The sequence below is a fragment of the Suncus etruscus genome, chromosome 9 (genome assembly GCF_024139225.1).
Source record: "Suncus etruscus isolate mSunEtr1 chromosome 9, mSunEtr1.pri.cur, whole genome shotgun sequence".
Taxonomy (NCBI): Eukaryota; Metazoa; Chordata; class Mammalia; order Eulipotyphla; family Soricidae; genus Suncus; species Suncus etruscus.
In genome coordinates this window covers 47,220,796-47,245,060 of record NC_064856.1, presented here as the reverse complement: position 1 = coordinate 47,245,060, position 24,265 = coordinate 47,220,796, and the positions used below count along the sequence as shown (strand labels likewise).

Sequence of the window (24,265 nt, the reverse complement as noted above, 5' to 3'; positions counted from 1 at the left end):
GCAGGCACGGGGGACCATATGGGATGCTGGGATTCGAACTGATGACCTCTTACATGAAAGGCAAACACCTTACCTCCATGCTATCTCTCCAGCCCCCGCTTTATTTTTCTTATATTATTTTAGGTATCATGATTTATAATATTGATAATGGCAGGGTTTTATGTATAAAAACATTCCAACATCATACTCTTCAATACTGTATCCACTTCCCTCCACCATTACCTTATCTTTTCCACCCTGTCCTATCTCCCCAGATCCCCTACTGTGACATGCTTTCTACTAAAGGCCAGTTCTCAGATTTTCTTTGCTTTGTTTTAATTTTTTTTTTTGGTGGGGGAAATCACCAAGAGATACTGGGGAGGGGCGGGGGTAGGGAGCCCTGCACAGTGGCAGGGTATTTGCCTTGCAAGCTGCTGACTCAGGATGGACCCGGGTTCTGTTCCTTGCATCCCATATGGTTCCCTGAGCATGCCAAGAGCGATTTCTGAATGCAGAGCCAGAAGTTTTGCCAGGTGTGACCCAAAAAATAAATAAATAAATAAATAAATAAATAAATAAATAAATAGGGGCCGGAGAGATAGCATGGAGGTAGGGCTTTGCCTTGCATGCAGAAGAATGGTGGTTCGATATGGCATCCCATATGGTCCCCTGAACCTGCCAGGAGCGATTTCTGAGCTCATAGCCAGGAGTAATCCCTGAGCGCTGCTAGGTATGACCTCCCCAATAAAACCAAATAAATAAATAAATAAATAAAATAAAGAGATACTCAGAGGGGCCTCAAGCTCACTCCTAGCAATTCTCAAACAACTAGGATACAAGGTTAAATGACAGAGCCCAAGAATGTTGTGCTACTCAGGCCCTATAGTGAGGAGTAATCTGGTCCCAGAGAACAGACCTGGGCTGGGCACAAGCATCCTGAACCTAGCATTACCTCCCCACCCCCCTTTCTTCTCATTTTAGAGCTAAGAGAAGAGAAGACAGGCAGTATGAAGTTTACAGACAGGGCCAGAGAGGTGCACAGTGCTAGGGCATTTGCCTTACACACGGTTGACCTAGGACAGACCGCAGTTAAATCCCCAGTGTCCTAGATGGTCTCCCAAGCCAGGAGTGATTTCTCAGCACAGAGCCAGGAGTAACCCCTGACCATCACCGGGTGTGGTCCAAAAACAAACAAATAAAGGCAAAACAAAAAAAAAGAAAAGAAAAAAGTTTACAGACTATTCTGAAATTGAGATCCTTTATGAGCTGCATGGCTCACAGACTGTGCAACAAATGAGTAAGTGGATATTCTTGTTTTTGAGCAAAGTCTCCTCACCAAACACTTCTGCAGAGCTTCCATTGTTTAAAAAAAAAAGGCTGTGAAAGTCAGGGAAGGTTTCTTAGAAGAGGTGACACCAATCTAAATGGTGCGTGAAATATAAGGGAGGGGTTGGTTCAGGGCTTACTTCTCTACTGAGAATGGAGGAAGGGATAGGCAGAACCCCAACAGCTAGGGACAGAGGATCCACAAATCTCAGCAGCAAGAGGCAGGGCTGGAGAGAGGCCATGCAGAGGCATTTAGTGAGTTCTTCTAGGTTGGGAGGAAGAGAAATGTGGGAAATGGAAAGGTCTCTGTGGAGGAGGTGGCAAGCTAAGGAGACAGTGAGGACTGCAGCTGGTGGATTGGCTGAGAAAGTCATTCTACACAGGGGAAAAGGCATGGAGGTGGGAGAGTGGGAGAGAAATATTTAGGGAAGCATTTGGTTTTGGCAGGAGGGGAGGATGTTTCTGGTATGGTGACTGCTGAGACACCAGGCTCAGTATCCCAGCCCTGCAGAGGCAGGACCACAGTTGAGTTCCAGCGGCAGGACCCTAGAAGAGACACTGTTAACTAAGCCTGTTTCTACCTTTGCAAATTAAAGATGGTAAGTGAGTGCCTAGGAAGTTTGTGTAGAGCTGGACAGATGAGAACAAATAGGGATAGGGCGGGCACTCAAACCATGATCTTCTATCTCCACACTGAGATCAGAATCACCATGGTCACTCCTGGTGGTATTTAAGGGCAGTGTGGTGCTGGGGATGGGACCCATGATTCCAGCATGCAAAGTCTGATAGCCCTTTGAGCTATCATCCCATCTACCACAAAGCTTTTTTAAAACCACAGCAACATCCACAGGCTGTCCAGGATTCTCATGTCAGCGAGGGTTTGGAAGGTCTTTACTGTCTCTTCCAGTTCTTCTCTATTATTTCCTCACATTGGGCTAATGTTCTATTAGCTTTAGACCTGCCTGCTTTTGACAGATGGAAAGAACACGCAGCAAGCAAATAGCGATAGGATCCTGGAGGTTCAGAGAAATACATTGAGTTTGAAAGGTTTTCTATTTGGGCCTTGCCAGCTATAATAAGGCAGAGAAAAAGGAAACCCTTTCCCTTTCTCAAGACCTGGGGAATGAGCAAGGCAGCCACAGGGGCCTCTAGATTGGAAAGCTCTGAGGAAAAAAGAAATCCATAATCTAGTACCTCATATGGTTGCTCATGAAAATCAGTAAGAGCACATAACACTTATATACACTCACATTTACATCTGTATTTATTCATTTGATTCTTCCTAGATTCATGTGAGGTAGGAGTTCTCATTCACCCCATTTCACAGATAAGGAATCTGAGGCTTGTGGAGAAATCCAGACAGTTTGCACAGAGGCTTGTGTGAAGTCCTCTCCACAGCAGCACATTCTTAACTAAGTGGATGGGAAGATGGAAATAAGTATACAGAAGTCCTGTTGTTCTATAAGAGAATAATACTAGGCATCCTGGACAGGTCTCTTGCCCTCTCTAGGCCTTACCATTCTCAAAGAGAACTGTAGAAAGATTTTAAGAATATAATAAAGATCTTAGAAGTATCCATCATAGGGGCCGGAGAGATAGCACAGCCGTAGGGTGTCTGTCTTGCAAACAGCTGATCCAGAACAGATTCCAGCATCCCATATGGTCCTCCGAGCCAGGAGCAATATCTGAGCTCAGAGCCAGGAGTAACCTCTGAGCCTCTGAGCGCCACCGGGTGTGACCCAAAAACCAAAAAAAAAAAAAAAAAAGTATCCAGCATAGTCCCTGGCCAGTAACAGTGACTAGTCTGATAACAGGCAGGGAAAACAGAACACTGAAGATAAAAACCCACAAGGAGAGACCAACTTTGGCAGAGAGGGACTTCCAGGGAAGAGGAATTTGGATAGAAACTTGATAACTGCAGAGACAAGGCCCCACTCAATCCCTTACTTTCCATGTCTGTAGAGCAGGGGTGAGAATTCCAGCCTTTAGGGTCTACGACATCCTGTGGTCTGATCCCTGGCGGGACAGACACGTGTTCTTCTCGGCAGTCCAAGTATAATACTCAGACATTCAAAGCAAATGACGTTATAAATATCCACATGGCCCTTACAGAAAGGGTTCCCCGCCCCTGCTCTAGAGGAATCTGGCTTAGGGTGTGGAAGATGAGGTGATCAGAAAAAGGAAAAATGCGGTCAGCATGAGGACACCTCCCAAAGGCTTTAAAAGCCAGGGCATATGGCTTTTGTCACTGAACTGCTTGAAGCTGGCAATGGTCAGGATGTCTTCTACAGACTGGCAGTTCAGAGAGATCAGTGTTGCTGCTTGTGGGCAGCAGACAGAAGTGGAAGGCTGCAAGCAGGGAGACCTTTGACCTGAAGCAAAGGATGGGGGAAGGGACAGGCTGATGGAGTGGTCTTATCCCAGCCTTTCCTGTTAAGGAATGTCCAGGGCTCTTCTCACTCCTGCTGTGCTGTGCTGTGCTGGAGCCTGATACCACAGCCACACTGAAGAGAGGGGCAGGGAAAGGGCAGGACCAAAGGGGACCGGGCTGAGTAAGCCTGCAGAGGAGGGAGTTGAGGCCAGAAGGTCAAGTCACCTTCTTCTTGTACTCTGTCACCTCCCTTCCTGAGCCCCCTAGGCTTGCAGACAATCCCTGACTTTGTTTTTATGGGGGTGGAGGGAGGATGTGCCACACCTGATGACGCTAAGGGGAATTCCTGATTCTGTGCTCAGGGGTTTCTCAATTGGGGGGGGGGGTTGTTGCTGGGGTTTTTTGTTTGTTTGTTTGTTTGTTTGTTTCAGGGCCATACCTGGTAATGTTTAAGGTTTACTACTGGATCTACACTCAGGAATCACTCCTGCTGGTACTCAAGGGACCCCTATGAGATGCAGAGGATCAAACTTGGATCGGTTTGTGCAAGAGGCAAGAACCTTACCCCCTATTACTCTGGCCTCTCAGGGGTTATTCTTGGCTGTGCTCAGAGTGATCTGGAATCAGTTGCACCTTAAACTCCGGCCCCCTCTCCCTGCATCTGTAATATTTGACAAGGAAGACTTCAAAGGGTAAAGGGCTCTTCTTCAAGTGCATATACTTAGTTGGCCGGCTTGGTTCCCCTGAGGCAGAAAGTGCTGGAGTTTGAACCTGTGGAGTTTGAGCTCTTGCAGACCTGCTATTCAGGACAAGGCTCTGGATGCCCAGAGAAGGAGGATTTCAGCAGCCTGATGGTGGAGCCCTGCTATGAAGAGGTGGCAGGATGCACAGGGGGTCTGTGATACCATTTTAAAGATAGTACCTCACCTATATAACTAAATCTTATTACTTAAGATGTCTCACCTATATAACTAAATCTTATTACTTAAGATGTCTTTTCAATTTTTCTCTTCAAGTTTCTCTCTTAGGAAATAGAGTGCTATACTTGAAAGATTTAAAACAAACAAAACAGAAAGAAGCCTAAACCCAAGCAGATAGATGTCTGTGAACCAGGGTATGTGAAAGATTTTGTGTTGGCCATGCTCATTTTGTATCTGCAGCTTCTTCCTTTGAGTCTTATCATTTTTCTTCCACATTCATTTTGTTTCATTGACATGCTAGGAGAACTAATGAATTTGTTCTGTGTAATGCCACCTTTTTTTTTTGTATAACTGGAGGAGATGAACATAATTTGTTTTGAGTATATGGCAAGTTTTGGCCCCTGATGCAAAATTAGAAGTTCACTCTTGTTTTGAATGTTTCTCTTTGAAGCAGCTCTCAAATTCTTACAGGTTTAAATCTTCTTGAAGTTAGTGACTGTTTGTATTTTATAATGTCCATTTTTTTTAAACTGTCAGGACAAAACATTCTCTGGTTTTTATAAACAATATTAAACTTTTAGTTATCTGCACTGATATTGTTACTAAATGACAAGGAAAATGTTCTTTGAGTTCTTGTTACTGAAACAGTCAAATCTAAGGAACTGAGATGCCTGCAGTTTTATTCTCCTTTTTCCTTAATGACTGACTAGTCAAAGATACATCATTCCTACTTAAATAAAAGTGACATAAAGTCATTTTAGTGACTTGATGTCTCATACTTAAAAAAAGAAAAAAAAAAAGATAGAAATTGCAGCCAGTGCACCACTGGCTTCCCAGTTCCCAGAAAATTGGGATTCATTTGAGGGTTCAAGGGAGGCCGGCTGCTGGACCAAAGAGAAAGAATGAGGGGCCAGAGAGATAGCATGGAGGTGGTGCATTTGCCTTGCATGCAGAAGGACGGTGGTTCAAATCCTGGCATCCCATATGGTCCCCTGGGCCTGCCAAAGAGTGATTTCTGAGCACAGAGCCAGGAGTAACCCCTGAGCACTGCTGACCCAAAAACAAAAACAAAAACAAAAAAAGAGTGAGAGAGAGAGAGAGAATGAGCCCATAAGGACCCAGGAGACTCTGTTTGAGGAACAGGGCACTGCCCTTAGCCCAGCTGAGAGATACTCAGGACCACAGAAGTGGCAGAATTGGGGTACAGGAATATTTTGTTTTCCTGCAGCCAGTTTTATCCAGCTGCCTTGGCCTCTGTTCTCCTGAGGCAGACAGATAGGCTGACATACAAGCCCAAGATTTAAAAAAAAAAAAAAAAAGGGTAAAGAAATGAAGAGAAAAAGCCTGGGTGAGCAAGCCCAGGCCACTGCAGGGGGCACATTGCCCAATTTCCCCAGGCTGAGGGGGGCGTGTCTCAACAGAGCACATGCTCCTGGGAGGTCTGTGGATCAAAGCCTCTCTCAGGCCCTTGGCCAGCTAGTCTATGGAGCCTAAAACCCCCATTATCATCCCCCATCCACCTTCTGTGTGGAAGATGGGAGCCAAACTGTCTCTTCTAGAAAACGCTGCCACCAGGCAGTTCTCCTGCACTCCCCACACTCCATTTTAAAGTTTCTGGGCTGCTTTGCACCGCTTTTACTATCAAGAACTGTGGCAGAGCCAGGGCGATAGATAGTACAACGGGTAGGCCTTCTGGCTGACCATATTTGATCCTCAGCATCCCATGTGATTCCCCACCCTGTGGGTCTGCTAGGAGTGATCCCTGAAAACAGAGTTTAGGAGTAAACACTGCTGGGTGTACCTCCAAGCAAAACAAAACAGGGTGGCAGGAGGTGGGCAGCAGAGGGAGGAATGAACTTCAGCCTGGGCACACACAGTCCCTATTAAGAAATCCGACAGAAGCCAGCGCTCTTCTGCAGAAAAAGTAAGTAGCTGCCTCTTGCCTGTCTGTCTTTCTGCCAATGCACACTATTCAGAGTCTCTCTCGGGGCCTGTTCTCCCAGCAGGTCTTTCTAGGCTTTGGATACTTGGAATCGCAGTGATTTAAGCCTCTGAACTGACCTTCCATCCTTTTCTAAAAATATATATACTTCGGGGCCCGGAGAGATAGCACAGCGGCGTTTGCCTTGCAAGCAGCCAATCCAGGACCAAAGGTGGTTGGTTCGAATCCTGGAGTCCCATATGGTCCCCCGTGCCTGCCAGGAGCTATTTCTGAGCAGACAGCCAGGAGTAACTCCTGAGCATCGGCCGGGTGTGACCCAAAAACCAATATACATACATACATACATACATACATACATACATATATATATATATATATATACTTCATAAATAACATATTTCATATATATGTATAATACACATATAGATCTATACACACATATGAAGAGGAGGATGTGCAATGGGTAAGGATGAATTCTATCTATCCAGCACCAAAAACCCTCGCCCACTCCAACTCCAGTTCTCAGTCTCCCCGCGCGCAGACACCCGCAGCAGCCTCCAGCGACCTTCCAGATGTTCGCGCCCGCGCGGCCGGCCATCTGCGGAGACAGTTCGGCCGCTCCGGGGGGGAGGAAGCTAGCTAGCTGGGAGCGAGGCCGCCCGGAGTGGGCGGGCGGGCGGGCGAGCGGGCGCCGCGTGCGCACTTTTGAGACGCTCCCTGGGGTGGAACCCCCGTCTCGGCGCGGGCTCCGCAGGCGGCCGCGGGGTGCGCGCAGGGCCGGGCCGGCACTTTGGCGACACTCCCTAAGTCGCCGGCGGCCAGCTCGGGCCGCTCAGTGGACGGACGCGGGCGAGTCGGGGGGTGGGGGAGGCGGCCCGCAGCTGGCGGGGGGCGGGCCGCGAGGCGAGAGGCGAGGCGCGGCGCGGAGAAAAGCGGCGGCCCGAGGGCCCACGGCCGGGCCGCCGAGGTGAGCGTGCCGGGGCGGCTTCGGCGCGCGGTCTTCCAGGTGGGTGTGCGTGCCGGGTCTCGGGGGAACCCCTGCCTCTCCGCCCTAGGGGGGCGGGCACGGGGCCCCCTTAACTTTTCTGCACCCAGGGTGCGCAAGTGCCGGGACGGATCGGATGGATGTGGGGTGGGGGGGATCCCGGACTTCGGGGCAGAGGGGATCTGGAAGGAAGGAAGGAAGGAAGGAAGGAAGGAAGGAAGGAAGGAAGGAAGGAAGGAAGGAAGGAAGGAAGGAGAGGCTTGCAGGAGACAAAGACTCTGGCCGGGGCCCGTGGGCATGGGCCAGCGCCTTTGGGATCTTGCTGCGGACACGTGCATCTTGCATTGGGGGGGCCGGGTCTTTGTGGATTCGGGTGCAGGGACTTGCCTCTGCTCCCAGTCGTGTGTGTGCGTGTGTGTCTGTGTGTGTGTGTGTTTCGGGGGCTTGGCTTCTGCTAGTCTGCAGGGCCGCCCGCCTTGGAGGTCGGGGTGTGGGGGCGCGCGTCTTGTCTTGTGTCGTGTGTGTCCGCGTACGTGGTCTGTTGCCTGTCGACGTGTCTGGGTCTGGCCTCCCTGGTGCGTGTGCGGGGTCGAAAGCCAGAGCCAGACACCGTCCCCCCTTTCGACTTCTCGCTGCCCTGTTTGCACTCCGTCCTCCCGGAGGCCCCCCGACTTGACTTGGCTGCAAACTTTTCTCTCTCGGTTTCTCGGGCAACCAACCAACCAACCAACCAACCCGGGTCCTCCACTCTCCCCTGCAGCTGCCCGGGCACGGAACTGGACAGACAGATTGGATGCTGATCAGCCTTTTTTTGCTTTTGCATCCCCCTTGTACTCCTCGGGCCTGCCCTGTCCGGGGGGAGCTGGACAGATTGCAAGGTGGGAGTAAGGGGCTTGGCCTCAAGGGATCCTGCTGGGGCATGAGGCCCAGCAAACTGCTCCCGCAGGCACCTTCAGGTCCTGACCCCGTCCAGGAGAAGTGGGATGTCCATTGGCCTGAGAGTGGCTGCTCAGGGCGAAGGTGCTTAGGATGGCAAGAGACTGCGGGGCAGCAGAGAGGCCGGCGATCCGCTCTCAGCTTGCATCCCGGCCTCCTGGTGTGGGGGTTCTGCCCTCGGATCCCAGGGGGGCCAGAAAAGCGATGGAGGCTGCCCGGTGCCAGAGCCGCAGCCCTGGGAGGAGAAGCCTCTACACGTCGCCTTGGGCTGGGGCAACCGCCGCTTCCAGCGCCCCCTGTCGGGGTGGGAGCGGCAGGACTCCTCTGCTGCTGCTGCTGCTGCTGCTGCTGCTGCTGCTGCTGCTGCTGCTGCTGCTGCTGCTGCTGCTGCTGCTGCTGCTGTGGGTTCTGGAGCCCCTCGGGGCCACCTGGGAGCAGACGCGCCCATTCTTGGCGGGCTGTGGGGTGACTCAGGCACTTCCCCATCCTTCCTCGCCTGCCTCCTGCTCTTCTCTTAAATCAGTCTAGACTTGCCCAGCCAGAGCTAACCCGAAGAGCTCACCCAGGCTTTGGATCTTGAATCCCTGAAGATGACTCTAACAAGAGCAGCCCAGTCCCTAATACTTTACACCTGCTGATTGTCGGAAAGCCACAACCAAGGACAGGAGGCTAGCACAACCTTTTTTCCCTGGTGCTCCGGGCCCTCAGTTTCCCCACGGAAAAGGGAGGTTTTGATGGCCCTTTCCTCTCTTTTTTCTGTACCCGATGACTGAGCCCCCAGCTTGGAAACAAACCAATGGCTCTGGCACTTCATTCTGTGCCCTTTCCCAGCTACTAGTTTGCTCTTTTGAAGGAGGGCCATGGAGGTACCTTTGAAGTTAGAGAGGGATGAGAGGTGGGCCTGGCCCCTTGGGGAAGCCAGGTGTGTTCCCTGGAGGCTGGAAGTGCCAGGCTCAGAGGAAGCTCTTGCTGGGCTTTTAATTGCCAGATGCAACTTTGGAGGGGGCTGTGTTGGAGGAGACATTAACTTGAGACTGGGAGGAGGGAAGGCAGGCGCAGCAGTACATATGTGGCTTTTAAATACCAAGGATTCAGACCTGGAGGCAGCAGGGAGGGTTTAAGTAGGCATGGACAGGGGAAAGGCCATTCCAAGAAACCATTTGACTTGTGGGTGGTGCCTGGTGCCACATGCTGTGCCTGGCAGAGTCAGAATGGCCTGAATCCTGCCCCCATCCACTGTTCCCCAGCTCTGTGACAGTGGAGGGGGACGAGTGTCTTCATCTTCCTGCATCTTAGTCTCCTCCTCCTTGAGCTACAGAACTTGGGCATGTTCTGTGGGAGCACAGGTGGCCCAGACTAAGATGCATGGGTTGGGGGCTTTGCTGCTGTGGCTTTTAGACATCTGCCGTGGCCTTCTCTCTCTCTCTCTCTCTCTCTCTCTCTCTCTCTCTCTCTCTCTCTCTCTCTCTCTCTCTCTCTCTCTCTCCCTCTCTCCCCCTCTTTCCCCCTCTCACTCTTATTCTCTGTCTGTCTGTCTCTGTCTCTCTCCACATGGGCCAGCTCATGCAGGAGAAGAATTGGATACAGATTCCAATGAGCAACAGCCCTCGAAAACTGGGAGGATCTTGGCAAGCCAGTCCTGGCACTCTGGGAGCCCACAGGGAGATAGCTTTTTGGTGATTGAGAGAGGCAGGTTAGTCTGGAAAGGCCCCTCAGAGGAAGTGACTTAGTCGTCACATAAGTGAGCTTTTGCATGCTAAGTAGGTAAGGAAAACATCTCTGTGTCTTCATCAGAGAGAACAGACTGTGCAGAGCCTCTGCAACGTTAGTTGTCTGGGGCAGTGGCAGGGTCATAGTGGCAGGAAGTTCACTATGGGCGGTGCTCAGCGTGTCTGGCCTGTGCAGGTAAGGAACCAAGCCTGAGGTGATTGGAGCAGTAGAGGGTGTAAGGCAGGCCCTACCACCTCGGGACAGTGCTGATTCTCACTTGACACAGGCAACACAACTGCAACTGGGACCTTTCTGGTTTTCTGGCTCCCCTTAGCAGTTTCCTGGAAATTCAGTCAGTACTCCAAACCCCAGCAGCCCTGAGAGAAAATTCTAGGCTGGGAAGGGTGCTTTTCAGAGTCTTGGTCCTCTGCCTTTTTTATTGCTGCCCCCCCCCCCCCCGAAACCACCCATTAGGACAAGGGAATCAGAAAACCAAATGCAGCCAGTCCTGAGGGTACCAGGTATAGGGCTGCCTTCCACGGTAGGATTGAGTCTTTACCCAGTGAAGACTGAGATGTGTAAGGATGAGGTTCCACCTAGTTCATTGTGGGGAGGCCCCGGGGCATTGAGACCTGGTCTGCTTGGCTCTTGTAGATGTTTGCAGTGTACCAGCGTGCTGCCCCTCTGCCCATACTTGTGGCCTCTGGCCCAAGGGAACTTGAGCATCTCCAGGAAGAAAAACTGGAGGAAGGAGAAAATAGCAGTAGGAACCTTGCTCATTTCCTGGAGCTTATCCTCCTGGGTGAGGTTACTGGGCTCCAGGCTGCATCAGGGATGACGACAGAGATGAGGTCAGGCCCCAGGCAGGCGTCAAAAGAACTGGGTACCCTCCCAGCTTCCTTCGGGGCTCTGAGTCTGGGTAAGTTGCTGAACTCCCCCACCCATCCCTGGGCATCTCTGTTGCTGTGCAGTGGCCAGCCCAGCCCTCAACCCTGCTGATATTGCTGGGCTACTATAAGATAACCATGGTTGGGACCTTGGAAAACCTAAGTGATGCCCAACATGAATTCAGGATTCAGAGCATCTGGTATATCTTCATAGTTGCTCACTCTGGGCCAGGCCCTGTGCTCACTTTCAGGGACACAGCAGTGAATGTGATTAGCTCCTTGCCCAGAGAGAACAGGCAAGATGCATGTTCACTATCCAGCATTTGCAGCCTTAATTACCTACTTGTAAACTGAGGCAGAGTGTATTCGGAGCACGGAGTCTGGAGCTGAGGCATCATTATTTTGAGTCCCGGTTGTTGCAAATCAGCCCCTGATGAGGTTGACTGATGGAGGGATGGAGGATGAGGCCTTTCTTCTCCAGCTCAGACCACGAGTCTGTTACCCTGTTCAGCCGGCGGTTCTGAGGTGAATGTGATGGGAAGAAAGCCAACAGGCAGTCAGGCTTTCGAAGAAAACAGCTCTTTATTCTGTGAAGAGGTCGAAGCCAAAAGGCCTAAGAATAAGCCCCAGGAAAAAAGCCCCTCACCTTCCACAGACCCTTGCTTTTATGCCCCAGAATTAGGTACCCAATGGTGGTATCAGATACCACCCAATGGTGGGAGCAGAATCAAGTACCACCCTAGGGTGGGAGCAGAATGCCAGGTCACACCCTAGGGTAGAACACAATCACCGATCAGGGTAGGGTCGGTAACATAATAATCCCATAAAAATGTTTACATACACAACACTGGTTCCTCTATGCTACATGCCACTCTTGTCCGTAGAATGAGCCAGCCCCACGGTCAAGGACTGTGGTGAGGCAGAAGCTGGTGGGGTACTCGTGGTGAGCCAACGTGTTTGTACAGATGTGGGGCATTAGTGATTCTGTCAGGAGAGCCAGCCTGTGAGGCTCTGGAAGTTTGGCCCTGAAATTCTTTCTGCCTTGCGTTTGTTGAGCTAAGTGGCTGGGGGTAGGAGGTTCATAGAATTTCCACCTGGGGATTTCTTTGGCGTGAGCTTATGTGAGCTCACAGCAATGGGGAGCAGGGTGAGAAGCATCTTGGCTCCAGGAATTGTGAAAGTGAAGGCCTGTTTTATAGGCCTGATCCACCCAAGGCTCAGCCCTCTGCCCATCTATTTCCTGAGCCAGAGATTCCCTATTGAAGTTGTGGCAAAACTGGCCAGTCTGGGCTGGAGATGCTGGGGTGAGTGCCAAGGCAGGTACCTGAATTGGAACCCCTAACCCCAGGGAAGCCAGTAGACCCCAACATGGTGATGAGGACTATGGCCCATTCTGGGACCATGGAGGAGCATACAAAACATAGCCCACCATGTCTCCCACAGAGTTAGCCAGTCACACATACACCTTCATCTACTACATATGCACTCGTGTAAGGCATCTCTTATAAAAGATGCTTATAGTAGCCATGTCTGGAAATCCCTGTGCAGACCGTGGGGCTCCTCAAGGATGGGGAGGCTACAAAGGGACTTAGAGGTGCAAAACTGGCTCTCCACTGGACTCCAAAAGTTGGGCTCTTCATCTGCACTGGACTCTCTGCACTGAACTCCAAACGTTGGGGTCTTCATCTGCCCAGCTACATTTGCGGTAGCTGCAGAAACTCTCTCCAGCCCCAAGCTGTTCACACTTCAAGTCAGGAAACAGGCAAGTCAGTAATGGCACAGAATTGGCTCCATCTGAGTGGCAGGAGGGCTGCCAGCAGGGGTGTGGGAGGCCCGGGAGCAGGCAGGCGCAGGGCAGCTAGAGACGAGCGCATAGCTAGATTTTGGTAGGCTGGCAGGAACAGGGGCTGGCCACTAGGGAGGCATTAAGACTCTGCCTAGGCCTGCGTGGCCATCCTAGCCTCTGTCTGGATTGTAGTTTCCTTGCAACTCTCCAGCTTCTTTGTCTGAAGATTCTCTGAGTTGTAGAAAGTGTGAGTAGATATGCAAGAGTCCTCAAACAGTTTAAACAAAGGTTTCACACTGTGGGAGGGCTAGACTATATTTTAAAGAAAAAACTATGAATAGTGACCCACAGGCCCATAGTTTGAGGACCCCTGTCCTAGAGTGAGAGGAGGAATCGAGAGACAGAGAGAAGGAGGGGAGTTGGAGAGTGCAGCACAATCCCACATATGCACACTGTGGGTCGGGGATGATTTGGCTGCTAAGCAGGACATGAAGCGGTGCCAAAAACACCCAGTGGGCCTGATAAATATTCTCTGCAGGCCATAGTTTGAGGACCCCTGGAGTAGAAGCTGAGGATTATCCACTCAGATTAGGTCAGTAGTCCCAGCTCTGGGAGGGTCTGAGTAGGGTGGGGGGAGAGAGAACTTGCAGGTGTCCCCATGCAGAAAGAGTTTGATTTCTGTAGGTAAAAGTAAAAGGGGAAAGGTTTATAAGAGGGGAATGGCATCACCTACACCAGGGGTCCTCAAACTTTTTAAACAGGGGGCCAGTTCACTGTCCCTCAGACCATTGGAGGGTCTGACTATAGTAAAAACAAAACTTATGAATGAAATCTTATGCACACTGCATATATCTTATTTTGCAATGAAGAAACAAAACAGATACAAATACAATATATGGCCTTCGGGCCATAGTTTGAGGACCACTGACCTACACTGTTTTGAAGGCTCTCTTACCAGGATCTGTACGGTGATGCTGGGGAGCAAACCTGTGTCTCTACATACAAAGAATATACTTGCCCCTTTGAATAGTTTCCCAGTGGCAGCTATTCACAAAGTCTTAGCTTCTGTGAGCCCAGTGGTGGAGAACTTGGCTATAACCTTTCTAGAGGACCTGAGACCATATCCCCCAAACCCAGGTTCAGAGCAATGACCAAATCCTATCTGCCTATGCCCACATTCTGTGACAGCTGATCAGGAACGTCTTTTTCCCCTGCAGGTTGGGGTTTGTAGAAGTGATATATCTTGGACCAAAATTTCTTTTTCTGCCTGGTGTCCTACTATGCCTTCAGGCTGCTTGTTTCTGATACATGGCTTCCAGAAGGAGATGTGTATCTGCTGTGCCACAGAAAATAGCAGGACTGAGAACTGATGTGGCTGTAGGAGACACACAGATGCATTTTACCTGGAAGCAACCTTCAGTTCTCTTAGGTTCAAGGGCTGCCTTAGCAACTTGTGGTGAGCTGGTCCTCTGTCCCCTTTCCATACAAAGACAGGCTTCATGTTCAACACAGATTTCTCCTGGCCTGTCACTTTGTAGAGCTTTAGGAAGAACTTTTTGATTGTTTGTTTGTTTGTTTGGGGACTACACCCAATAGTACTCAGGGCTTACTCCTGGCTCTGTGCTGAAGGATCACACCTGGTGGGCTCAATCTACTATATGGGATGCCAGAGATCAACCAGGTTGGCTGTATATAAGGCAAACATGCTACCTACTGTACCATTGCTCTGATCATGATGAAGGGTTTTTTGTTACATCCTGAAATACCTGCATTAGGTTATGTAGAATGAACCTGTTATCAGGAAGTGACAACAAAGGCTCTTCAATATAAAGGGACTTGCCAAAGGACCTAAGCAGCCCACACTGACCCAGGACCATCAGGACCAGTGCTTGCACCCAGCTATCCTCAGCGTCATGCTCAGAGCCCTGAAGGAAAGGGAGTGTATAATTTGGGTGTTCACTTAGTGCTGTATCCTAGAATGAGATAATGGTCTAAGATAGAGGAAGCCACTTTCGAACTATGCCCCATTGTGCCTGTGACTCCTTGGGCACTGCACCTCCAGTGTTGTCACTCCTTCAGATCAGAGAGTTGGTCCCAGAATGACAGAGTTGGGGTCCAACTCTGAGCAACAGGAAAAGGCTTCTTGAGCCACCACACCGAGAAAGTCCTTATAGGTTCCCAGGCAGTCATTGAACCATCTGAGAAATGCAGTCATCGATCGACCATCTGAGGAGCACAGCACAGGTGGACTGAGGGTGCTGTGATTGATTGACCATGCAAGGGGTACAGTGATTGGTGGAATAAGGGGTGCAGTGATTATTGAACCATCTGAGGGGTGCTGTGGCTGATGATGTTTGCAGTGGAGCCAAAGGAGTTGAGCAAATACAATCTTTCCAGCTTGTAGGCTTCTACCTGGGGCCTTATTTCCCCCAGGGAGTGCTCATCTTCTCTGTCAACTCCACAACTTTGTCTTAGGCTTGCCCAGTCTGCATCACCATACCAGATTCAGAGGAATGAAAGGTCCAGAGAGGCAAAGAGTTGCCAGATTTACACCTCACATTGGGGCTCCAGGCTTTCCTGCCCTCTGTGAAGCCCTCTCCTTCCCACAGCTGTGGTGTCTGTCAGGAGGAATTTGTATCACTCACACCTCCTAACCCCAACACCTGTTAGGAGATAGTATGTTAGGCTCCTGGGGGTAGAGGCCCTACATTTGAGCCCCCAGCACGGTGTGGACACACATACACACCCCATTCCAGCACAGTTGGATATAGTTCTGGCAGCTCCAATTACTTCAGGGCCTCAATCAAGCTTTAGAGCTGCAGAGCTGTCTCTATATCAGTTAAGAGTGGCACCAATTTAAAAAGAAAAGAGAACTTGTGACTTCTCCAAACCACTCTGATTTGAAGTGATCAGAACTTCTTTGTTGGTTTTTTTGTTTTGTGTTGTTTGTTTTTTGGGCCACACTCGGTGACGCTCAGGGGTTACTCCTGGGTATGCACTCAAAAATTGCTCCTGGCTTGGGGGACCATAGGGGATGCTGGGAGATCATACTATAGTCCCTCCCAGGCTAGTGCCAGCAAGGCAGACGCCTTACCGCTCATTGCCACCGCTCCGGCCCCTAATCAGAACTTTTTGATACTTAATCTGAATTTGCTTCAGGATGGGAGAGAGAGATGTGGCAGGTCAGGCCCACTGCTGGTCCCCACCTCACCACTCCCTCAGATCTGAGGAGTGAGAGGGACCAGACCCACTTCTCACTCTCTTGCCTTCCTCCCAACATTTCCCCCCTGGCCTGTGAGGGGCGCAGGTTGCCTAGTTGAGGCCGGGGCAGCAAAACCGGCCTAGAGGGAGTCCTCTCAGAGCCTTTGTTGCTCCCAGTGTTTTAGGTACATTCAGACATCAAGAGAAGTAATAGGGGAGAAAATGAGATTGCTAGAGGTTGAATCCCTCAAAATTCTATTTTGGGGGAAAAAGGGAAGCTGTACTTTCTTTGAGACTTTCCAAAAGTAGGGTTTGGCTGGGTTTGTTTTATGTTTGAATGCATAATTATAATTTCCTTAGATATGCAGGTTACCCTGTGGTACAGGTTACCCTGGCATTAAAGGGCTGGCCCTCCATAAGATTGTGAACCTTCCTGTGTCTGTGGCCATACTGGGGGTGGAGGGGGAGACCAAAACCTGAGCACCCCTCACCCTGCTCCCTTTCCCTGTGCACCCCCTTTGTTGCCTTCATCATCAGTAAAGTGAGGGCTTATAAACTCTACAGTACTGGCCGCTTCTGAGTTTTCCTTAATGTCCCTGTCCCTGGAAACTTTCTGACCTCTCCATGGCCTCTAAAGAACTTAGAGCAGCAGGCCAGATGCCTGCATCTCTGAAGCCTCATGTAAAGACTTGCTCAGAGGCACCGCATGGAGGACATTTCCTCTGAGCAAAACAAGAGGATCCTTTTTCTAGCCCATTCACCAGCCTTTGGCCAGTTCTGGGTCCAGAGTTGTGAAGCTGCTTGGGGATTTCTCCTCATTCTTCCAGCAACAGCCTGGAATGCCCCCTGAGAAGCTGTGGGACCTACTGTGACCTCAGGTACCCCCAGGGCCATTGAGTGAACAGAACTAAGACCTCTCCACATCCCATCCATGGCCCATGGAGTCATCCTAATGGTGCTGGGGACTGACACTTCTCATCCCAGCCTCACAGGAAACACTGGCTTTAGTATCAACCAAATTGTAACAAAGTGCCAGGGAGTTGTGTTCTTGGCCCTGCCTCCTTCCTCCTCCAATCCTCAGTTTCCTCCACTCTAGAATACATGTAAGTTTATTGACTTCATGCCATGCCTGGGCTTGAATGAGAGAACATGTGTCCAGCACTGGCTCCCAGGAGGGCTGGCCCCAACTTGTGCTATTTGCATTCACTGCAGCGACTGTCTGGCTGCCACTGAGCAGAGGTCCAGGGGAGGTGTCTGCCAGGCACCACCAGTAGGGGATCTGTCCCTAGAACAGGTACAGCCCCACCACTTTGACCATGGCTATCACCCCTTGCTCAGCTCCATGGCTGCAACAGCCATTGGCCTGTTCAGCTCCTCACTGCTAATTTTGCCCTTGAGTAAGTTGAACCCACTCTGTCTTTGAGGAATACTGTGTAGACTTGATTCCACAGGGTAGGGAGAATAGCAGCGGCCTAGACTAGGTGCCCGTGGGGCTGTGCAGCCCGTTACATAAGCAAGAGCTCATGTGAGGGGCATTTGATATTTAATAGGCATGTTGTATAATCGCCTTGGGGAACCAAACAGTAATTGAGGGCCTTTGGGTGTTTGTTTAAACCCAAGGAAGGGTGGTCTGAGCAGATCAGCTTAGCAGGGAAGGAGGGGCCCTCCCAATGAGGAGGGAGTCTTGAGCAGCAAGGATCTCTCCCAGGGGAACAAAAGGGGCCTGAAGCAACTCAATATTTTCCTTCTTGTTCCAGACAGGCTCGAGAACACTCTGTCCAACCCCAGCCAAGAGCAAACCCAGGATGCACCTGGGCTGAGTTTAATCCTCAAATTGGTCTCTTCAAAGAAGGAGTGGGGGTGAAGCTCATAGAGGAGGGCGGGGATGGGGATCAGAGGGGGCCCTTCTCCCTACCCTTGTGTAGAGCCAGAGCACAGATCAAGTGGCTCCCTGTTAAAGTTTCATGTCCAGCTGGTAACGCTACCCGACTCACCCCCTGTCCAGGAGGTGGGCTGGTCCCTGGCCCCTCGCCCTCCCTGGAGGACCGGACGGGGTGAAGCAGGGAACCTCAGATAAGAGCCCTGCTGGGATGCAGCCCTGTCTGCCTCCTGGTGCGAGTGACAGGGAACTGGGGGTGAGCAGTTAGGACTTTGCTCAGCCTCCTCTGTCCATCTACCCTGAGCCAGCTCTGTGGAACAGAACAGACAAGGGTGCCGTGTGACAGTGTGACAGCACTCAGGTACTGTGGACTGAGCTTTCCTTGTTTGGCAGTTCTTGTACCAGACAGTGGGAAAAATTATTTTGGGTGCCAACACTCTCTCGCCCTGCGGTGGCATGAGCAGGCCAGACACTAGTCCTGGCTGGTTTATGCTTATTATGGGGCTACATGCAGAGATGCTTAGAAGTCGCTCCAGGGCCGGAGAGATAACAGGACGTTTGCCTTGCAAGCGGACCCAGGACTAATGGGGTTTGAATCCTGGCATCCCATATGGTCCCCTGTGCCTGCCAGGAGTGATTTCTGAGCACAGAGCCAGGAGTAACCCCCGGGCAACTGCCAGTGTGGCCCCAAAACCAAAAAAAAAAAAAGAAGTCACTCCAGGTGGCACTTGGGGGGGCATATGGTGCCAGAGACAGGATTTGGAGCTCTCACACATAAAGCCTGTGCCTTAGTCTTCTGGACCTCTGCCTGGAATGCCCTGCCCGATTATTGACTGGTTTGGGATAAGTAAGGACTTTTTTTTGTTTGTTTGTTTGTTTGTTTGTTTTTGGGCCACACCCAACGGTGCTCAGGGGTTACTCCTGGCCGTCTGCTCAGAAATAGCTCCTGGCAGGCACGGGGGACCATAGGGGACACCGAGATTCGAACCAACCACCTTTGGTCCTGGATCGGCTGCTTGCAAGGCAAACGCCGCTGTGCTATCCCTCCAGGCCCAGGACTTTTGTTTTTCTGAGGCCCTTCTGCTTCTTCTGATATATATATATATATATACCTAGTGGTGGGGACTGCAAGAATATTGGGGGGGCACAGGGGTGAGAAGCACAATGAGCACAGAGGGCTGGGATGGGGTCCTCAAAGCCCTCCAGAAATCATAGTGCCAGTTGAAATAGATGGTGGATTCTGGAGGGTTAGGACTGTGATTCTGGCCATTTGCCATTGCCATCCTTGATGGGGTTACTGCACCGCCCTTGCAGGAAGAGACTCTTAGAGGACTAAAAGGCTGAGGTGGGTCTCGGCATGGTCACCATGTTCAGATGGGGACAGGCACTGCTTTCTCCATGCTCATAGTCTGCTGTTCCTCCGAGTCTCCATTGTCTCTGACATAGGAAAGCAATGTCACCTCGTAGGGTAACTTCAAGGGATTAGGGACTCAACAGAGAAGTGACAGCACCCTCACCCCTGTACTGAGGGGACCTACCCATGGGCCATAGGCCATGAGCACTGGAGAGGCCCCCACAAACCAGTCAGGCCAGTGCTTTCCTCTGGGATTCCTAAAACCCATTTGAGTTCTATTGTCAGAGTTTGGGGACTTACCCAGAAGTGTTTAGGGTTTACCCCTGGCTCAGGGGTCACTCCTGGTGGTACTTAAGGGACCTTATATAGCGCTGAGGATTAAATCTGAGTTGACCACATGCATGGCAAGTGCCTTCCCTGTTGTGCTGTCTCTCTGGCCCCTTAACAGCAGTCTGATGGCAGAGATGGTGATCAGGCATAAAAGGTTCCAGATCCACTCTCCCTTCTGCCAGACAGAGCAGCTTGTATTTGGTACTCTTTGGGGGTAAAATGGAGACAGTGGGGAGTGATGCTTCCTAGGGGGCTGGTTCAGGGGGTTGGGTATCATCTTGGTAATACTCAGCAACCTGACCTGCAGATCCATGCAAGGATGCAATGCTGCTCAGGCCCTGCAGTGCTGAGGACTTCCCAGGCCACACAGGCAGTGCTCGGAGACCACCATTGATATACCCAGGGCTATACCCAGTGGTGATTGAGATAGGGGATTGGATCCATGCAGTGCCTGGACTGGGCCTGTACAAGGCATGTGCTCTAACCACTGTACTATCTTCAGGCTCCACCAATCTTACTTGACATGTCAGTGCCAGTATATACCACTGGTGGCTCATGGTTGGATGTGGTAGAATGCAAATTGCATTTGTTGGTGTCAATGTCCTGAAGAAAAATAGTGTGGAAACCACCAATTGGGAAGACAGTACAGGATGGAAGGCTTTTTGCCTAGTTCGATTCTTTGCTCTGCATATACACTTCCAAGCATGTTCTGGAGTGACCTCTGAGCACAGAGCCAAGTGTGAGCCCTGAGCACCTCTGGGTAAAGTCCCAAAACTGGAAAACAATTAAACCCAAACCACCAATTTCTACACCTGACAGATAAGGGAAACTGAAAACAGAGAGGACTAGGGAGCATGAGGAATGTTCTGGAAAGTAACCAGGGGGAAGCCCCAACTCAGCTGTGCCCACATAGGAGCCACCTAGCCTGGGAGGAAGGGGTCTGCAGCCTGCTTCACTATGTCTCTCTTTTTAGCGCCCACCATGCCGTGGCCCCTGCTGTTGCCCCTGCTGCTGTGGCTGGCTGTGAGCAAGGCCCAGTCCACCCGACCGTGCTTCCCTGGGTGCCAGTGTGAGGTGGAGACCTTCGGCCTCTTCGACAGCTTCAGCCTGACTCGAGTGGACTGCAGCGGGCTGGGCCCCCACATCATGCCTGTGCCCATCCCCCTGGACACGGCGCATTTGGACCTTTCCTCCAACCGGCTGGAGACGGTGAACGAGTCGGTGCTGGCAGGGCCCGGCTACACCACGCTGGCCGGCCTGGATCTCAGCCACAACCTGCTCACCAGCATCTCGCCCACGGCCTTCTCCCGCCTCCGCTACCTGGAGTCGCTGGACCTCAGCCACAACGGGCTGGCAGCGTTGCCCTCCGAGAGCTTCGCCAGCTCCCCGCTGAGCGACGTGAACCTCAGCCACAACCGGCTGCGCGAGGTGTCTGTGTCCGCCTTCGCCTCCCGCAGCCAGGGCCGGGCCTTGCATGTGGACCTGTCCCACAACCTCCTGCACCGCCTTCTACGCCCTCGCGGTGCCCACCTGCCCCTGCCCACCATTCAGAGCCTCAACCTGGCCTGGAACCGGCTACGCACTGTGCCCGACCTCCGAGACCTGCCACTGCGCTACCTGAGCCTGGATGGGAACCCGCTGACGGCCGTGGGCCCTGGGGCCTTCCTGGGGCTGGCTGGCCTCACGCACCTGTCGCTGGGCAGCCTGCAGGGCCATCCGCAGCTGGCACCCCATGGCTTCCAAGGGCTGCCAGGCCTGCAGGTTCTGGACCTGTCAGGTAACCCGCAGCTCCAGTGGGCAGGGGCCGACGTGTTCTCGGGCCTGTATTCCCTGCAGGAGCTGGACCTGACAGGCACAGGCCTGGTGCCCCTGCCCGAGACATTGTTCCAGCACCTGCCCGCGCTGCAGAGCGTGGGTGTGGGCCAGGGAGTGCAGTGCCGGCGCCTGGTGCGGGGGGGAACTTACCCCCGGCAACCCGGCTCCAGCCCCAAGGTGGCCCTGCACTGTGTGGACACCCGGGAATTGGCCCTCAAAAGCCCCGACATCTTGTGACCAAAATAGCATGGTCTGGGGTCCCCCTCAGACCCTGGTCCTGAGTGAGTTTCCGGTTAAGTGCCAGTGCCTGAGGGACTAGGGGACTCTGTGGGCCTGGACCAACACTCCCGATAGCAGAGTCCTCTCGGGAGCAACCCCTTGGTCTTGGTTGCTCCTAAACCATAAGCAGAGGGTGGTTGATGCTAAATCAGACAGCAGGGGACTGTCCACGTGTTCCTGAAGTGCCTTCCCTCAGGCTTGGGCCCACCTGCCCCATGCCAGGAGGTTATGTGGGAGAAAATGCCGCTGGCCTCAGAGGTTAGGACCTGTGCTTTCATTTGCCACCAGTCCCCTCTGCTCTGGGCCCTGAGGTTCATGACATGTTTCTCCCTTTTCTTGGGATCCTGGATAGGACTTGAGTTATAGGAAGCACAGTTCTCCCCCTTGTGTACAGATGGGGAAACTGAGGCCCACGTTCTGCCTCCCAGACAGGCCCCCTTTGCACTTTTCTCTAAATCAGTGGTGGTCGACCTTTTACACCTGCAGACCAGCCATTGAAGACCACTGCTCCTGAGTCATGCCAATCTCCATCCTGCTGTTTGTACCCTTCCTATCATTCCCGGGAGGGAGGTGATGAGACAGGCAGTGATCGCTCAGGCCTAGGGACAGTGAGTAGCATGACTGAATCCATTCACCTTTGGGAGCCTCTGGATGCTTCAGGCATGCCAGTGCCAGCCCTGCCAGTTTCTCACTCCATCTTCCAGCAGCCAGACTGGAAAAGATCCCATTGACGCCAGCAGTACTCAGTACTCTCCCTTGTGCCCCACCAGGAATTATGCCCAGTCCTGGAGCCTCACCTGTAATGGTTTCCAAGGGTGCTCCTGCACTCATTTTTCAGGGGCCCTCTGAGATGGGGAACCTCCTTCTCCTCCCCCTCACCCTCTTCTCCATCTTGCTTCTTCCTCACTGTTTTCTATGAGCTGTTGCCTTTTCAATGGATTGTTATTTCCTAACAACCCTGACTGCCCCCTGCTGGCAGGGGCTGGAAACCCGTCATTTGTAAAAGAAGGAAAAAAGCAATTGCATTTTTTTCACTTTTGTACCTGTGTGTCGCGCGATGTGTGGTGGGAGGAGATATGGGCAGAAATCAGCCATGTGCGGGCATGTGGGGCTGGTTCCAGAAACATCCACAGCACAACCAAACTCTGCTCTCACCTACCAGCCCCATCTGACACCATCGACCCCTGATTCAATAAAGTACAGAGATCCTCTTTCATATGCAGCCAGCCTCCACTGACTGCCCCACTCCTGGGAGACAAGATCTGCATGGGGCAGCCCAGCCGCCTCCTAGTGTTTGATGACTGAGGCGATGGGTTGGGAGAGGTCCACCTTCGCTTTCTTCCCTTTCTGACACTCCCAACTCTAGGCCCTTGCGTCTCTAACACATTCAATCTGGACCTAGTCCCTGCTTCCATCCCTGCCTCTCAGAACCCATGGTGTGTGGGGACCTCGCCCAGTGTGGCCACTTTATACCCCAGTCCTGGGCTATGGCAGGTGCTCATAGTTGAAGTTGGGAGGGGGCTGTGTCAGAGCATCCCTTGCTCTGACTCTCTCACATTACCATGAAGTTCAAGTGCAGGAGTGGGGGAGCCTCAGGACTTTCACTTTCCTGGACCCCCCAAAGCCTTATTGAAAGAAGCCCTTGAAGTCTTGTAACAATGATGCCTAAGAAAGGATGAGCAAACAGGTGCTGAAGGCAGGTTAGTAGGTGCCTGGATCTTATAGTGAATTCTGGGGCTGGTCAGTTCCCATCAATGTGGTTTCTACTGTGGGGCATTACTCCAGCAGGCCCCCTACATGCATTGGGGAGAACAGAAGCTCTGGGAGTGAGTCTAGCAAAATGGGTGGGAGGGTGTCCTGGCTGTTCCTATGTGTCGACACCTGGTTTGTAGCGCCACCTAGTGGTCATGGGTGGCCAGATATCCCGTTACCAGGGTCTGGAGCAGTAAGGACCCAGGCTGGGGCTGGCCACTTCAGCCTTACCTCGAAACTACCTCCTTAGATACTGGAGCTGAGAATAAGGGAATTAGGATCTGTACAAAAATTCTAGAAATGAATACAATAGGAAAAGACTAAAGTCCTGAATACACTATCTGGGTAGTTTGGGTCAAGTCAACTTAATGCCACTGAGCCTGAAGAATGGGAATAAACAGCTCTTCCTCCACAGGACAATAGGGTATAAGTGAAGGAGAATTGGGTACAGACCCAAGAGATCTGTACCAGAGGACTTTCACATAGCTTTTGCTTGCATGGTTCCCCTGAGCACTGCACCAAGATGATAAATCAATTGAGGGAGAGAGCAACAGCTCAGCCTGTAGAGCCTTTACCTTGCATTTGGCTAACCCAGGTGTATTCCCTGATATCCCATATGGTCTTCTGAACTTGTCAGGAGCAATTTCTGTACACAGAGCCAGGAATAACCCCTGAGTGAGTGCCACTGAATGTGGCCAAAAACCCAAAAAATTAATTGAGGGTCAGAGTGATAGTACAACAGGTTGAACACTTGCCTTGCATATCGCTGATGGGTTTGATACCTGAGCACCTCCAGGAGTGATACCTAAGCAC

The 24,265-nt window shown here is 51.6% G+C and overlaps 1 protein-coding gene across 3 annotated transcripts; it reads left to right on the top strand.

Moving 5' to 3' along the window:
- The first annotated feature begins 6,498 nt into the window (after positions 1 to 6,498).
- On the top strand, positions 6,499 to 22,107 carry TSKU (tsukushi, small leucine rich proteoglycan). 3 transcript variants are annotated; one of them, XM_049780316.1, is made up of 2 exons: positions 6,499 to 6,520; positions 20,580 to 22,107. In XM_049780316.1, the coding sequence occupies exon 2, from the start codon at positions 20,588 to 20,590 to the stop codon at positions 21,656 to 21,658; it is 1,071 nt and encodes a 356-aa protein (XP_049636273.1). In that variant the 5' UTR covers positions 6,499 to 6,520; positions 20,580 to 20,587; the 3' UTR covers positions 21,659 to 22,107. The 3 variants fall into 3 exon arrangements, with proteins under 3 accessions (XP_049636273.1, XP_049636275.1, XP_049636274.1); XM_049780318.1 differs by lacking the exon at positions 6,499 to 6,520 and adding an exon at positions 7,537 to 7,544; XM_049780317.1 differs by lacking the exon at positions 6,499 to 6,520 and adding an exon at positions 17,073 to 17,146.
- The last annotated feature ends 2,158 nt before the right edge of the window (positions 22,108 to 24,265 follow it).